This window comes from Ictalurus punctatus, unplaced genomic scaffold (genome assembly GCF_001660625.3).
Source record: "Ictalurus punctatus breed USDA103 unplaced genomic scaffold, Coco_2.0 Super-Scaffold_100, whole genome shotgun sequence".
NCBI classification, from domain to species: domain Eukaryota; kingdom Metazoa; phylum Chordata; class Actinopteri; order Siluriformes; family Ictaluridae; genus Ictalurus; species Ictalurus punctatus.
Genome location: NW_026521086.1, coordinates 3359870 through 3377854, shown reverse-complemented (window position 1 = coordinate 3377854; position 17985 = coordinate 3359870). Strand labels below are relative to the sequence as shown.

General features: G+C 37.5%; 1 protein-coding gene across 1 annotated transcript; it reads right to left on the bottom strand.

Annotated features, from left to right (window-relative positions):
* Positions 1-312: 312 nt before the first annotated feature.
* On the bottom strand, positions 313-813 carry LOC128629745 (histone H2B-like). The gene has a single exon (XM_053678497.1). It carries the CDS (start codon positions 757-759, stop codon positions 385-387), a length of 375 nt encoding a protein of 124 aa, XP_053534472.1. The 5' UTR covers positions 760-813; the 3' UTR covers positions 313-384.
* Between the last annotated feature and the right edge of the window lie 17172 nt (positions 814-17985).

Genomic DNA, 17985 nt, shown 5'->3' with positions numbered 1-17985 from the left:
AACTTTTACGTGCTTCTAGAACCTTAGTTTGAATTTCTATGTGTTACTAGAATACCATTTTCAGTTACTTCCTGTTGCTAGTCTTAATATGAATAACTTTGTGCTGCTAAAGCCCCATTTTGCATTGCTCAGATTATACAAGCCCGAGAAACCGTGCTACAACCCTGTTGAGTTGTACTCATCTCTGCATTTATCAGACTGCTAGAATTACCCAAAAGCCTGAACATTCGTGGGAGAGCAGCACTTCAGAAGTGCCCCCCCTCTCTCTCACTCACACACACACAGAGCAAGAGAGAAAGCGAAAGAAAATTGATTGCTCTTTGTATGAAAAGTGGGTGGCTCTTAAAAGAGCCGTTGGGTTGATGAAGACGGCGGTAACGCGCTTCACTTGGAGCTGGTGTACTTGGTGACGGCCTTTGTGCCCTCGGACACGGCGTGCTTGGCCAGCTCACCGGGAAGCAACAGGCGCACGGCGGTCTGGATCTCCCTGGAGGTGATAGTGGAACGCTTGTTGTAATGAGCCAGACGAGAAGACTCACCGGCGATGCGCTCAAAAATATCATTCACGAAGGAGTTCATGATGCCCATGGCCTTGGATGAGATGCCGGTATCAGGGTGCACTTGCTTCAGGACCTTGTACACGTAGATGGCGTAGCTCTCCTTCCTGGACTTTCTGCGCTTCTTGCCTCCTTTGCCGGCCGTCTTGGTCACGGCTTTCTTTGATCCCTTCTTGGGCGCGGTCTTGGCTGGATCGGGCATGATGCTGCTTGTCGAATAAACGAACAGTAAATGACTAACGCCCGCCTCGCGCCCGCTCTATTTACAGACCCACATGCTAATGACGTCCACACAAGTCACCTTTTTTTGATTGGCCAAAATTCGATACCTCCTCCTGCATGGCGCCTCCTACTGCTCCTCCCTCCTCCGCTACGCTTTGTTTCCCTTCCCGCCGTTGTATTTACAGTGCAACGTGCACTATGAAAAAACAATTGGCTTGAAAAAAATTATACACATATACATATACACACACACACACACACATATATATATATATATATATATATATATATATATATATATATATATATATATATATATATATATATATATATATATATAGAGAGAGAGAGAGAGAGAGAGAGAGAGAAAGAAATGCGGAAGTAAGTTTCTACTAAAACCGTCTTGTAACTCATTTTAAACACGTTATAATATTTAATACTGTGCATATAAATGTATAAAAAAAATAAAGATGTGCAAAAAAACAAAAATAAATTCCTTTTATGTACACAGACAGTTCTTATCTATCACTTTTACTACTTGTGTAGAGCGTTTGATACCTTATGCTTGAAAAAACAGAAAAAACTTGACTTCCCCACTTTTCTCTCTCTCTCTCTTATATATGCATGCATGCGTGCGTATGAGAAAGAGAAATATAGAAGTTTCTACTAAAATCTAAATTGTTTTAATCAAACAAGTTACAATATTTAATATATATGTATCTAATATTGTATACTGTACAATATTATATATAATACAATATTGAATATATACGGAGTTATATATATATATATATATAAAAGAGAGAGAGAGAATTATTACAAAAAAATACAAATAGATCTACCACTTATGCTACTGCTGTACAGCGTTTGATGCCTTATGCTTCACGAAAGAAAAAGCCTCCCCCCCCCCACGGAAGAGCTCTTTTTCTAGACATGTGGGTGGCTCTTAAAAGAGCCGTTGTGTTCGCGTCGTTCGGTGTTAGAGCGTTTAACCGCCGAAACCGTACAGGGTGCGTCCCTGGCGTTTCAGGGCGTACACCACATCCATGGCGGTCACGGTCTTTCTCTTGGCATGCTCGGTGTAGGTGACGGCGTCGCGGATCACGTTCTCCAGGAACACTTTCAGCACACCGCGAGTCTCTTCATAGATCAGACCAGAAATACGCTTTACACCACCACGGCGAGCCAGACGGCGAATAGCCGGCTTGGTGATTCCCTGGATGTTATCGCGAAGCACCTTACGATGGCGCTTTGCGCCTCCTTTGCCGAGTCCTTTACCACCCTTGCCTCTTCCAGACATGATGCTGCTCCCGAAGTCAAGTCACTCAATAAAACTTCTCGCGCAGCGCCCACCTATTTATCCACACTCGACAGGACCTAGTTGAGAACAGGCGAGGAGGCGGGCCTAACGCCAACGGTCACACAATAGCTCTCTTTTTCTAAAACAAACACTAGGCACTGCTTTTCACCTGCTAACGTCTTCTTCTTCCCCATTCTCTCTCTCTCTCTAATCACTGGCCTTCTCTTTTCACATTTCCATTTTCACTATCTGTGTTACAGTCGATGTACACACTGTGTTTGAACCTAAATGTCATGCATCAACCAAAACTGCGCCTCCAGAATGACGGCTGAGCTTAAGATTGGCAAAATATGTCGCAGCAGTTGCATTCGTCAAATAAACTATGAGCAATTAAGTAGTGCCAATGAGATAATTACAGCAATGCGTAATGTCCAATAAGCTCAAAAAGAGTCGGACTCCTCGCACACTTTATTCTACTTGGCCAATCAAACACAATTATGAACTGGGATTCTGATAGTTGTGCGCCTTTAACTCGCTGTGTAGAAAAATGAGGTCAGCTATATAGACAACAATGTTCATTACGTATTTAATTACTTCGATTGAGGTCATTATTAGAAGTAGTAGTAGTAATAGTAAAATACCTACAACCTACCTTCTGTTTTAGGCGGCGTGTGTTGTGCTGGATGGAACATGACTGCCCTCGTGTGGCCAAACTCGGGAACGGCAATTTCCCAAAAATTGCAGTATTCTCTTATTAAGCTTTTAATAGCGGTGTTTAGAAGTCTATATTTGTATTATTTGGCAAATAGTGGGGTAAGAAGTAATAGATGCTATGGACATTCATGTTTCTCTCACCACTGGGGCAGAGGTGGCTTAGTGGTTAAGGCTCTGGTTTACTGATCAGAAGGTCAGGTCACCATATCATGACCCTGTGCTCTGACCCCAGCTTCCTGACATGTTGGGGTATGTGAAGAAAACAATTTCACTGTGCTCTACTGCATATGTGACCAATAAAGACTCATTATGTAGACTTATACATGACATTTTTAATTCTAAAACAGCTGCTAAACTATGTGCAGACTAAATTATGTGCAGATGTAAAAACAAAATGCTAAACACATTCTCTATTTGTGTGTGTGGTTTTTTTGTACTGTATGTGTATTTCATCAGTGTTGCTATGAGCTTATTAATAATAATAATAATAATAATAATAATAATAATAATAATAATAATAATAATAACGCAGCTCATCAGTGTTATTACTGTGCATTGTCTAGTTTTCACGTATCAAGGACAATACACGGAGCTTCTGAACTGTTTAACAGCATTATTATTATTATTATTATTATTATTATTATTATTAATAATATTATTATTATTATTATTATTATTATTATTATTATTATTATTACTATTAGTTGGGCAATTATTTTTTTGATTAATCGTACGGGGTGGAGCGAACTTTCAGTACCATTTGTTTTTGTTTATTTAATATAAAGTCCACAAACTGAGTGTAACAAATATAAACTTCACAGTAAAACTTTACACAACTGTTTGTACAAAACAGAAAAGAACCCAACACACACACACACACACACACACACACACACACACACACACACACACCAGAATATATATTATTAATTTAGGACTATAGTTTAATTCGGTGCTTTTTGTGCATCTATAAAAAAAAAATAATGCATAAATACTATATATATATATATATATATAGTCCTAAATGAATAATAAAAACTCACTTTCACTGCACCTTGTGGTTTCTGTATCTCGGTGTCTTTAGACATTATTTTACTTTTGATCATAATGTTTGAATTAGACATTACAGATCTTACTCGCGCTACACTCTGTATCAGCGCGTCTACACCGCGCGTGACCAGCAACGTGTCCTCGTTACTAACATGTCACTTCCGACAGAATTTACACTGCAAGTGTGCAGGTACAGAATATAATGACAAACTTAAATTAAACTAAACCTTTTGAACAGCTTGCACCAGTTTCCCCTGCCCCTTACACACAGTGGAGCAGTTTGGCTGTAAACATAAGTTCAGTTCAATTCAATTTTATTTGTATAGCGCTTTTTACAATAGACATTGTCTCAAAGCAGCTTTACAGAATATCAACACGGTATACAGATATTAAAGGTGTGAATTTATCCCAACTGAGCAAGCCACTGAGTGGCGACGGTGGCGAGGAAAAACTCCCTAAGATGTTTTAAGAGGAAGAAACCTTGAGAGGAACCCGACTCAGAAGGGAACCCATCCTCATCTGGGTAACAACAGATAGTGTGAAAAAGTTCATTATGGATTCATATGAAGTCTGTATGGCGTTAGGAGCAGCCGTAATCACACGAGTTGAAATTCATGTTAGATGCTCTGTTGTCGTCGATAGCAAAGTAAGCAGGATAATTGTTAATGTAAAGAAGATTGTACTGCTATTCCTCCTAAGGCCACATCGACTGGAGGGGAGAAGAGAACATATTTATTCATTCATTTATCTTACACAAAATCTTATTTTCATTAATAGTTTGTTTACGTACACACACACACACACATGCACATGCACATGCACACGTACACGCACGCACGCACGCACACACACACACACACACACACACACACACACACACACACACACACACACAGTCGGGGCCAAAAGTCTGAGAGCACTAGTGGAAAATGTTTCTATTTTGCATTTTTTTTATTATTTAATTTTAGAATTTTCATTCGAAATTGTATTATTGACTACAACTTCAATACAAAATTAATAAATAAAAAAGTACAATCTTTAAAATATTTACAAGAGATTCAGAGTTTCTTAATGTTTACAGTTGCAGAATTTAAAAGAATATATATATATATATCCAAAATATTAAACATTTACTTTCTTTGTTTAAAATATGAATAAATTCTAAAACCAATTTATCTCAAAATGTAAGAGAAAAAAAAAACAGATTTTCAATGTGGTCTCAGACATTTGCGTGTGTGTGTGTGTGTGTGTGTGTGTGTGTGTGTGTGTGTGTGTGTGTGTGTGTGTGTGTGTGTGTGTGTGTGTGTGTGTGTGTATTTCTGTATTCTACTATACTGTATTCTTACCTTGCTGATGGGTCAGAATCGACTGCAATGAGAAAATGCATATCCCTGCGCAAAAAATATACATTATAGGAACATTTGATAGGTTGTGTTTTTAATCTATAAAAGGTATTGTCTTTTTAAATGATGACAATTTACAAGTGATATTAAATCAATCATAGTGTACTGTAAAACGAGATTTTTAAAAATACTTGAAATCTGTTTGATACTTGAAATCAGAATTTCTTACCTTCTTCGACATAGATCAGAAAGTCATTTCTTTGACCCTTTAAACTCTGAGCTGTCCACTTGGTGTATCACTAAATGGTTATTTAGTTTATTTAAAAGGCAAATGCACTTTGTGTTCTTCAAATGCAAATAAGTTTGACTCAAACGACAGTCTACAGAAAAGTTTAAAAAAAAAACATGAAGCAAAAAGCTTCCATTTACATTTTATACATACATAAATATATACATATATAATATAGGTATAGGTTTTATCCAGCGAGATAACTGATTTATGAATCAATGTCTGATTCATCAAAACTGTTGTACAAATGTGTGACGCAAAAGCAAAAATGTCAGGCTAAAACTGATGTGACGGATCATCCAGCAATTCCCTTTAGTCATCTGATGATACATTTATTATTGATTCTCCTTCAAACATTGTTTAATTGACTTTCAGAGTTAAGAAGTTTTCATTTTTGGCAATGAGACACAGAATCATTAATGTGACAAAACATTAATAACGTCTCCATCTGAACTGTTAAAATGTGCAGATTCATTGTATTTTAATATGAAACTGTTCTCAAAAAATAATATTAGACACCAGGATAATATTCATTAACAATAGCACCTAATATTCATTAGCATTGAATTTATTAAAACACTGTGCTATTCTATCACACACCTTTGAATCATGTTAATTTAAATACTATAGTTATAGCACCTGTCAGTGCCAACATCCCCACAAGATTTCATAATGTAATGGGTTTACATTAATACTACATGAATCGATCACGCTCACTTTATATAATTCAATCTTGTAATTAGAAACTTGTGTAAATTAAGCTTAGCATAAGCAGTGAAATCGTGTTTTGATGAGAAATTTAATATTTCTTTGTAAACTATAAATCATATTTTTTCTCAAATCTAGTCTACCGCATGTTCCATGTTTTGTTGAAACATTGTAATTGTAAAGCGACACTGGTTATGAGTAAGGAGCTATATAAATTACACATATCATTATTATTATTATTATTATTATTATTATTATTATTATTAATAATAATAATAATAATAATAATAATAATGTATTTATTTATTTATTATATATTTTAACTGTTGAAGCATATGTAATTAAATGGTGATTTCAGTGGTGGTAACACTGTATACAGTGCCTTGAATCCACTTTCAGGTGTTTTGGAGTTCTTAATGATCTGTTTTAGGAAAAATAGTATTTTGAATACATTTTGCATTAGGCTACTCAAAGCAGCTGGAGTGCCGATCTTATTTGCTTCTGCAGGATGTGTTTGAAAAAGAACTTAACGAATTCGTGTGGCAGCTGCGCAATGCATAAAATCATGCAGATACAGGTAAGTATTTCAGTAAGCTTCAGTTAACATTCACACCAAACATCAGAATCTCAGTGATCTCAGTGATGATGGTATGAATGTTGGTGCCAGACGAGCTGGTTTGAGAATTTTAGCGGCTGATCTGGGATTTTCACAGACAGCAATCTCTTGAGTTTACACAGAATGGTGGAGAAAAACAAACAACTTGTTGATGAGAGAGGACAGAGGAGAATGGACAGACTGGTTCGAGCTGACAGCAAGGCTATGGTAATGATAATTCTTTACAAGTGTGGAGAGCAGAAAACCCTCTTGCAACATACAATATGTCTAACCAAATGAGGTGGATAAGCTACAACCATATTAATTCCACTCCTGTCTGTGAGCCAAGAACAGGAACCTGAGGCTAGAGTGGGCGTGGACTCACTGGAACGGGACAGTTGAAGCATGGAAAAACATTGCCTGATTTGATGAATCTTGATTTCTGTTGTGACATGTAGATTATAGGGTCAGACATTGGCATCAGCAGCATGAACCTGCCTTGTGTCAACAGTCCAGACTGCTGCTGGTGGTATAACGGTGTGTAGAATGTTTTCTTTCTATTATGTGATCCTATGTGAACCTTTGCTTTCAGCATATGGTGTGAACCACTTGGTCAGAAATAACCGAAACTAAACATTTTCCCTGTTTTTACTGTTGATCAGTCCTGCACATCGGCTTGTAAGAATTTTAGCTCGTTTCTCAGTACAGAACAGCTTCAGCTCTGGAATGTTGGTGATTTTCCTGACATGAACTGCTTGCTTGTGGTCCTTCCACAACATTTCTATTGGATTAAGGTCAGGACATTGACTTGGCAAATTCTGAAACATGAACTTTATTCTCTTTTAACCAGACTTTGGTGGACCCTTGTGTGCTTGTGTGCTTAGGGTTGTTGGCCTGCTGCATGACCCACTTTCTCTTGAGATTCAGTTCACAGACAGATGTTCTGAAACTTTCCTTTAGAATTCAGTTATAATTCAGAATTCATTGTTCCATCAATTATTGAAAGGTTCTTCTAAGTAAGGTTCTTATGCTGGAATGTAGTGTTTGCTTTCTCCAAACATAACACTTCTTATTTAAACCAAAAGGTTATATTTTTCCACAAAAAACATTTTTCCACGTAATCATTAGCAAACTGCAGATGGGCTGTAATGTTCTTTTTGGAGAGAAGTGGTTTTCTCCTTGTAACACTGTAATTCACTCCATTGTTGTTCAGTGTTCTCCCGATGGTGAACTCATGAACATTAACATTAGCCAATGTGAGAGAGGCCTTTGTTTGCTTAGAAGTTACCCTGGGTTCCTTTGTAACCTCAGGACTTTTACGTCTCAATTTTGAAATGATTTTGGTTGGTCAAATGTTAACCCCATCCCCCACTCCCATCCATTTAATAGTTATAGTTGAAATGAAGCGATCTGGCAGCCCGATATTCAGGTCTCGCCCTCAGCACTTACTGTAGAACAGCGGTGCTACAGAGACGCAGACCACATGCCAACTCACTCTCTCTCTCTCTCTCTCTCTCTCTCAATGTTCCCTAGTTTATAACTTATAACCTTGGTACCCAAAGTTTCCCCCTTTTTAATGTAACTTAGTTCCATTTAATTTTGTGCCAGATCAACAAAAAAACCTCCAGTATGTTTATCCCTGAAAAGAAAATGAAACAGAACACACACGCTGCTTGTATAATAGAAAACAGTTGACCTGTATTAAATGACTCAATGTTTTTAAGTCTGTTTTTACATCTGTTACGCTTCCGCCGGTGGATGGCGCTGCGGCGTCGAAGCACAAAGACTGCTGCAGAGCGCGCGTGCACGAGACTCTGACATATGGACACGCGCGGCTCGTTTGTTTTGACTTACTTCCTGTCCAGGTATTGGCTTGTGTTCGAGGGTGTGTCTTTATTTCTCCAGGTGTCTATGCTTTAGTTTAATTATGTTGGTTATTTAAACCCCTCGTGCGGCTGCGCACTTCGCGCAGTATTATAGTTTGTAACGTTAGTAGTGTTTAAGGAGTATAGCTTTAGCACTGTGTTAGAATGCGTGTAGCATGCTAGCGGTCTCAGTTCCATGTTCTGTTTTCGAGTAATGCCTAGACTGTAGTTCCATGGTTGATCCAGCTAGTCCTGTTCAGCATAGACCGCGTTTCTTGTGTTTTGTTAGTTTGTTTATCAATAAAGACGGCGCTCCTGCGCTTACTTCCTGCTAACTGTCCTGTGTCGTTACATCACATTCCTGTCCAGTGAAGTGATTATTTGGTGATAATAATAATAATAAATTTTATTATTATTATTATTGCAACATAGTACATGCGGTCATACACATTAGGGTTAGTGTGCTACATGGGATACACAGTGGTCATTACTAAAGCCATTAGTGTACTTTTTGAGTTCTAAATGAATAGTTCGATTCATATCTTGCAGAAACTTAATTTATCTAATTCTAAAGCATCATTGTTATATTTTTTTTCTGTCAAACAGTGAGATGGCAATATTTTGATGGGTGTGGAAGGCCTCACTGGGACATTTTGTATTAGTAGTGTAAAACATATGCATTGGCTTACATATTGGTAGACATATGCACATTAAAAAATATATATACATGTAGGAAACACTTAAGAGACTTAATCTATATGTAACAAGAAAATGTAGGAATGGGATAAGCTGACTTAAACATCTAGTTATCTAGTTGGTGGCTGTGCTCAGGTGGTAGAGCAGGTTGTCTAATCGTAGGGTTGGAGGTTCGATTCCTGGCCCACATGACTCGAAGTGTCCTTGGGCAAGACACTGAACCCCAAGCTGCTCCTGATGTCAAGTTAGTACCTTGCATGGCAGCTCTGCTACCATTGGTGTGAGAATGGGTGAATGGGAAACACTGCTAAGGTTAAAAAGCACTATATAAGTGCAGACCATTAGTTATGTCAATATTCGTGTAGGAAAGTTCCTCATATTCAGAGTTGGGCTAGGCAGGTGCTCAAGTTGCTATGATTTAATAAAGCAGCATGTCAGTTACATTTATGTGTTTAAATAAGAAATCATTCACAGTGCATATACACTATAAAGAAAACAGTCACCCACTATTTATTTGATAGCACATTGTGCTATTCTGTGTGTCACATTTTTATTAAAGAGACCAGAGTGGGGCGCACGGTGGCTTAGTTCTCAGCACGTTCGCCTCCCACCTCCAGGGTTGGGGGTTTGATTCCCACCACAACCCTGTGTGTGCGTAGTTTGCGTGTTCTCCCTGTGCTGCTCCCCCTGTCCAGGGACATGCATGGTAGGCTGATTGGCATGTCCAAAGTGTCTGTAGTGTATGAATGGGTGTGTGAATGTATATGTGAGTGTGCCTTGCAATGGACTGGTACCCTGTCCAGGGTGTACCCTGTCCTGTGCCCTATGATCTCTGGGATAGGCTCAAGGTTCCTGTATGATAGGAGATGTAGAAAATGGGGATGGATGGAAACGAGAGTGAAATTTTATTATCCTGAGTATCCAGTTACACAAATGGAGAAGTGAGTTTAGATTTGGCTAAATAAATCATACAATCTAGAAACAAACAAGTGGGATATAATCAGTGGTTGATTTTAGACACAATCATTCCTGATATTATTAATAATACTGCTGTTGGTTTGAGTTGAGCACTGACAATCAAGTTAAAAGAAGATGAAGCCAGCATTTAGTGGTTTGGGTTTTTTTTGTTTGTTTGTTTGTTTTGTTTGTTTGTTTTTACAGTGGAGTGATGAGAAGAAATCCTCAGAGACTGGTACAGTGTCCTCCCAGGAATCCATGGCTAATCATAGGCTGAAGTGTTTCAGAGACATTCTGGACATTTTTTCTGTTTCTGAAAGCAGGACCTCGCACTCGTCGCGCAGTACTGGCCATTATCTTCTATGGAAACTAGCTAAGGTTTGTCCAAAAAGTCGCTAGATATGTTGCTAGATGCTTTAAAAAAAAAAAAAAAAAAGTTGCTAAAGGGGTCTGAGAAGTGGACCGAAGCTGTCCCTGTTAAAATGAATGAGTGAACGGGAGGAGGAGGAGGGGCTGCAGCGGGGAGTCATATTTTGAGTGAAAGGATTGTATTCGTGTTCTTTTGAAAATAAACCTTTTAAAGTGATTGTTATTTTTTATTTATTGATGTTTTATCATTCAAGCACTTTTTAACCACTTTTTTAACATAAAAAAAATTGGCTATTTTCAAGGTTTTCCAGTACTTAAATTTCCAAATGCCAAATTCAAGCACCTTGTACAAACCCTGTGGTAATAATTTTTCATGGATACATTTCCCAAACAAACAAACTAAAAAACTTCCAGTACTTCTAATTAATAAACCTATAACATCAGTTAGCTAGTATTTTCAAGTGCTAAACCCAAACCTCACACATTTGATGTTTTTTCTTTCTTTTTGTTCTTTGAACACTTCTTCTTCTTCTTCCGCTTCTTCTTCTTCTTGTTTCAGATATATTTCTGCCACCTGTAAGTCAGAATGACAAAATTCTTGACTGTAATATCACTCAGGTAAAAGAAATAAATCAATGAATTAATAAATAAGTAACAGTAAACTGATTTTCTGCAAATTTCATGGAACTATAAATAGACATTTTAGTGTATTAAATACAAATTATATCACACTGCTGTTGCACTCTGGAATCTGATAGGTCAGAAGGTCTGAAGGTTGCAATTCATATCTCAGGTTTATATTAATGTGCTCATTGTAATAAGTTATCCTTTCTATGATAGCAAATCATTCACAGAGACGTCTCTGGCAAACATTCCACATAATCAAAGTCTAATAATAAACAGATTTGTGCTATACTACTTTAATAAAAACTTTTAGTCATTGATATGGTGAAGCTATCTATAAGGAGGTGTTGATTTAAGATTTATGGAAAGAGACTCGGGCCACAGATTTCTCCAGATTCTGAATTTTTTCATGATATGATGTGCTGTAGATGATGAGATATTCATAGCCTTCACAATTTTACATTGAGGAGCATTATTCTGAAATTGTTCCACAAATTGTAGATGTAGTTTTTCGCAGATTGGTGTACAGAGGCCCATCTTTACTTCTGAAAGACTCTGCCTCTCTAAGATACTCTTTTTATACCCAATCATGTTACTGACCTGTTGCCAGTTAACATAATTAGTAGCACAATGTTCCTCCAGCTGTTTCTTTTTAGTAACACTTACTGTTCCAGCCTTCTGTTGCCCCGCCCAAATTATTTTGAGACGTGTTGCGCCCATGAATTCAAAGTTACCTATTTTTTTTCCTTTAAATGCTACATTTCCTCAGTTTACACATTTGATTTGTTTTTTATGTTCTACCGTGAATAACATATGGGTTTATGAGATTGCAAATCATTGCATTCTGTTTTTATTTACATTTTTCACAACGTCCCAACTTTTTTGGAATTGGGGTTGTAGTACTTCCTCCCATTACCCAGGAAAGTGAGATGTTGCTGTTTACAAATGTCAACATGTTTTTGATAATTATTGAGCATCACACCAAAAATTAATTAATGAGGACTGTCACCAAATTTCTGAAGCTAGGCCAAACATCCTAGCACTAGTTGGCAAAAGTTAGTTTAGCATTTTTTGCTATGTGCCAAATTTGGTCATACAAATGGAGCAGAGCTAAGATCAGATAGCTGTTTATGAGGAACTGTATGTCTGATCAAGCTGAAATTTGATATGGTAGATATACCGTATGTGCTAATCTATAATAGATTCTCATGATGACTTAATTACTGAAAAAAAACATGCCTGTCATTGGCCAATCAGATATCAGATAATTGAAAAGTTTCCCATTAGGTTATTGCCACAAAACTTGAATAGAAAGTTCAGGGATGGACCTCCTAGTATCCAATGCAATCTCGCTCAAATTGGCTACCTGGGGCGTGCTGTTCATGTTTATAAGGGTCAGCGTTAAGTTCAAATAGCTGTTTCTCAGGAACCAAAATGCCAATTGAGCAGAATTTGCTGTGCGCTTTCTGTTAATCTGTAACTGAATTACTTCAAAAATGTCTGCCTTCTGCCAGTCGGCTTTCAGCAGGTAGGTTACACAACTAGCATTGAGCCATCATCACAAAATGTGATATGCATAAGTATGTTCACATATGGTCTCTTTATTGTTCTATGAATCTTGACAAGAACTGGCCACTGGGAGTGTTATATGCAGGGAGTGTTTGGACAGATTGCCTCTTATCGCTATATTACTATTATTATTAGCAGTAGAAGTAGTTGTATTATTATTATTATTATTATTATTATTATTATTATTATTATTATTATTATTATTATTGCAGTAGTAGTACTGATATTTCCTACCGTTTTTTAAGTTTCATTTTCCACCTCTGGTTCTGTAGTCCAACAGATCTGACGCACTGAAGGCTGGGCATTGGCAGATATCGTCTATGATGAAAAATTAGTATTATTTATTTATTTACTTATTAATCTACCATACATGTCATGAACACAAACCTTTTGAATAATTTTGTCCCTCACAGTAGGGTTCATAAGATACTCACTGATGTTAAACTTCAATCTCAGAAATGCCCTCTTAGTAACAGGCACTAAAAAAATTAGCAATGTTGATATTTAGCAGCTGTTGTAAAACTTAATTTGACTTCAAATGTATATGAAATTGTGAACTGGATATAAAAGTGTAACCTGGAACCCCATAGACTTCCACTTCACAGAGCGTGAGAGCCTGGATAACATTGGGAATGATGATGTTCACATAACGACCCCTCATGTTGCAGGTGTAATTTGCAGAGGCACCAGCAGGGATGCTAGAGATAACAACACATCTGCAGGGGGAGAGAGAGAGAGACTTTGACTTTTAAAATATAATTTATTCTACAATTAAAAAACCTTAACATACAGAACACATTGTTTTAACAACCATTACCAATTGAAAAAGAGATTCTCGCCTCTTATAAGTCACCCCTTTGTTTACACACCATTTCTTCTCAAACATCGGAAGATCACCATTCATTTGGTAAAATTCATACTTTAATCTAATCCTAGACTCAACCAAGGCCTTAAATAATTTAACCATGTTTACTTCTTTCCCTTCTGATCCCATTTTGTCAGCCTTCCAAATGGCTAATTTTGCTTGACCGACCAAAAAATTCGAATAGGTACAGATTTCCTGCCTGTGGCGAGAATATCTACCCCCATAAATAAACCCTGTTTTCAAGAAAATGATCCCCAAACTACGAAACATTGTATACAATAGATTAAAGAGCGGAGATAATTTACAACATTCACAAAAGACATGAAACACAGTATCAAGTTCATCACACAAAGTACACAGTGGAGACGGTGCATATTTACATTTAAACAAAAACACTTTTGTTGGTAATGCACAATGTAAAATCTGCCACTGTAAGTCACCAGACTTTTTTTGGTAGAGGGTTCTTATACAATAACCGCCATGAAGGTTCATTATCTCCCGACTTCAAGAAATGAGTCCTCCATTTTGTATGCCTCCTCCCCCTTAGATGTCTGACAAAGTAGGACTTTACACAGGAAATATATGCATTTTGTTTGTTCACCATGGAAAACAGAAGACTTTGCAAGCCTTTAAAGGATAACAACATGTTTACATTGTCTCCATTGTTAATTTGAGCTATCTGTGGAGTTATGTACACTTCTGGAAAAAAAAAGACCTTTGTGTTACCATCGGACATAAACTTGGTTATATATTATCCCACAAACATGCAGGAAAAGATGTTTTCAAATCCTTTAATATGTTCCCGACTATTCTCTTTGATCTACCAGTAATTCTTCTAGTTAGATTCTGTACTGAAAAACATTCTCTATTCGACAAGTCAAACAGGTTTCCAACTTTAGTTATCTTAACTTTAGAAATTTCGGCGTTGGATATAATGCATTTTTTTAGAAAACCAAGGACTGTGCAGAAGTGGTTCATCAAAACCAAAATGTTCTTTCCGCTCCGACTTAAAGTAACCCCAAGCTTCAAGAACCGATCCATAAAACCTTATCTTAAACATGTCTTTTACCACATTTCCCGAAATCAGAAACATTTGTTTATCAAAATCCACCTTGTTTTTTCCACGTAGAATGGCAAGGCCAAAGCTAATCCATGGTAGAGAGTCCGACGAGTAAAGCAGTTTTTGGGCAGTCTGCAACCTCATGGATTTCACCTTAGAGGCTAAATGAATTAATCCCTGACCGCTATCAATTGTAGGGAGACACAGTACCCCAGGGGGGAAGCCAATGATGACCACCCCAAAAGAAGTCTACAAAGGCTTTTTGAAGTTGTGACAAAAGCTCTTTCTGAGGGTCCAACACGGTTAGACGATGCCACAGCATTGAGCTGGCTAGATTATTCACCACCAGCACCCTGCCTCTGTAGGAAAGCTGGGCTTGAATCCACTTCCATCTCTGGAGCTTGCCTGTCACTTTTTCTACAAGTCCTTCCCAATTCTTGTTCATGTGCTGTTCAGTCCCAAAGAACAGCCCCAGTATCTTAACCCCCTCTTTATTCCAAGGGTGCTGATGTGGAAGCTGAGGTGGATTTTGGTGTGACCAATGGCCTAACAATAAAGTGTCAGTTTTTCCCCAAATTGATCCGTGCGGAAGAAGCACTCTAAAAGATGTTGAGGCATGAGGTAAGACGTTTAACATCATCTTCAGATCTAATGATCACTGGGATTTCATCTGTATACGCGGTGAGTTTCACCACTGCTGTGTTTGAAAGGTGAGATGTTGGAACTGTAAATCCTTGCAGCTTCTCTCTCAGAATCCTCAACATTGACTCAATGGAAATCGTGTACAAGAGACCAGACAAACTACACCCTTGTGTCACACCTCTACCTACAGAAGAAGGTCTGGTCAAAATTCCATTTATTTTCAGCATACTATAGACATCTTTATAAAGAAGCCTTATCCATGAAATAAACTGATTCCCAAAGCCAAATCTTTCAAGTATTTTGAACAGGTATTCATGGTCAAATTTACCAAAGGCTTTTTCTTGGTCCAAACACACAAGGCCAAGATCTAATGTATGCAGTTCCGTTAAGTACACCATGTCCCGCACAAAAAAAGATTGTGAAATATAGATCGCTAGGGTACACAGTAGGACTGATCTTCATGGATGATGGACGCTATAGATTTTTTAAGATGATTTGTCAGAGTTTTAGACAATATTTTATAATCAGTTCCTAAAAGAGAGACCGGTCGCCAGTTCTTCAATAAACCAAGATCTCCTTTCTTGGGTAAAAGAGTCACTACAGCTCTTCTTCAACTGATGGGTAGGATATTTGACTCAAAGCTTTCGAGAAACACCTCATACAAATCCTGACCAATGAGGGACCAAAAGGCTTTATAAATTTCAGAAGTCAAGCCATCCAATCCTGGTGATTTTCCCAAAGATTGCTGCTGGACAGCTTCCGTTAACTCCTGAAAGGACAAAGGTTTCTCCAGCTCTGCTTTATCTTCATGTCCAAGATGTGGCAGTCCATCTGAAAGCAGATTAATTGCTCCAAGGTCACAGGGTTGTGCAGTATATAATTCTTTTCTGTTATTTCTTTCCCATTTAACAATTTAAGATGATTTACATTCTTTTTTCTCTGATGTTCTTTTCCAATGAAAAAAAGAAAGTTGTTGAAGAATCCATGCTGTTTAACTGAAGATATCTTCCCAGTATGGATGTACTACGACTTATCTCTTCATACAAATTTTTCAAAATCATGTTGTACTCGTCAAGCATTTTTGCAGTTTCCATCTCTTCACCATGACTAATGGAGCTGCTTAGCTTCAGAATCTGCTGTTCCAAAAACTTAACCTTTTCCTAGTTCAGTCAGGTGACTCCTTGTGTATTGTTGGCACAAGAGCGGGATCTGTACATTTCCAATATCCCACCACTGGCTTAAAGTATTATACTGTGATTTTCTCTCTCTCCACTCTCCCCAAAACTGAGCAACTAATTGTACGAAAACTTTATCTTGCAATAATCTATTATTAAAAGCCAAATCTTATAATATGTGTTACTATGACTGTTAGTCATAGTTACTGCAATATAGTGGTGATCCAAAAATGGTGTTGGCGAAATATCACTATTGGAAAATCTTCCTCTGTCGTTCATCTGAACATAAAATCTATCGAGTCGTGCACTGGAAACTGTATTAGAATTCATTTTCACCCATGTGTATTGTTTACTGCCAGGGAAAGCTTCTCTCCATACATCTACAAGACTATGAAACTGAACAACGGTTTTGAGAGTCTCAGACGAATTTGGATGAGGTTCAACATGATTCCGATCCATAGTGTAATCGAATGTACAATTAAAATCACCAGCTAAAATTATTATTCTATTCTGCGAAACTTTTGAAATAACGTCTTTTACTTTTTTAAAAAAAGAAGCTCTTTCTGCCCCATCATTCGGAGCATAAATATTAATAAGAGATTGCGATAACTCAAAGCGTAAATTATATAATATAAATATAAAATATAAATAATTTCTTCAGCTCTACTGTCTTGAATTTGTAAATCCGATGAATTAAGAACTTCTACTCCGGCACTCACGTTTGAATCATGGCTCACTGAGCCATTGCACCTGATTGTCCATATATGTGTGTGTGTTTCTTGCAGAAAAACTACACTTGCTTTTTTCCAACTAAAAAAATCGAACAAAGCGAATAATTTTTCAGCACCACGACATCCATTAATGTTCAAAGATCATAAGTTTAAGGATGCCATGATGCTGACTATTGAATAAATGACGAATGACATCGCAACACAGGTCTCATTATCTCCTCTCTTCATTACAACATATTCAAACCTTCTTCGCCTTACGGTTAATCATGACTTTTACCTTTGTTATTATTTTCCTGAGGCGATAAAGCTTCTGAATGCTAAGCTCTTCATCAGTTGCTTTATTCATCGCCATTTTACACGACACCAAAAAGCGCTTTAAATCAGGGAAAAAAGTCTCAATTTGTGGTTTCCGAGCTCCTTTAGTCTCATCTAGAAAGTCATTAATTTGCTTTAATGTGTACAGTCTAGCGCTGAGAGACTCTGTTCCTTCAGCATCATCCATATCAGAAAAACTCTCTATGCTCTCTAGATCAACATCTGAGTCATTTTCAGAGTGAGCATACTCTGAACTCATGGTGGACATCTGAGTACAAATATCTACAGCTGCTTCACTTTCACCATCTCCTTTATTACTTTCTATTTCTGTCTGTTCTT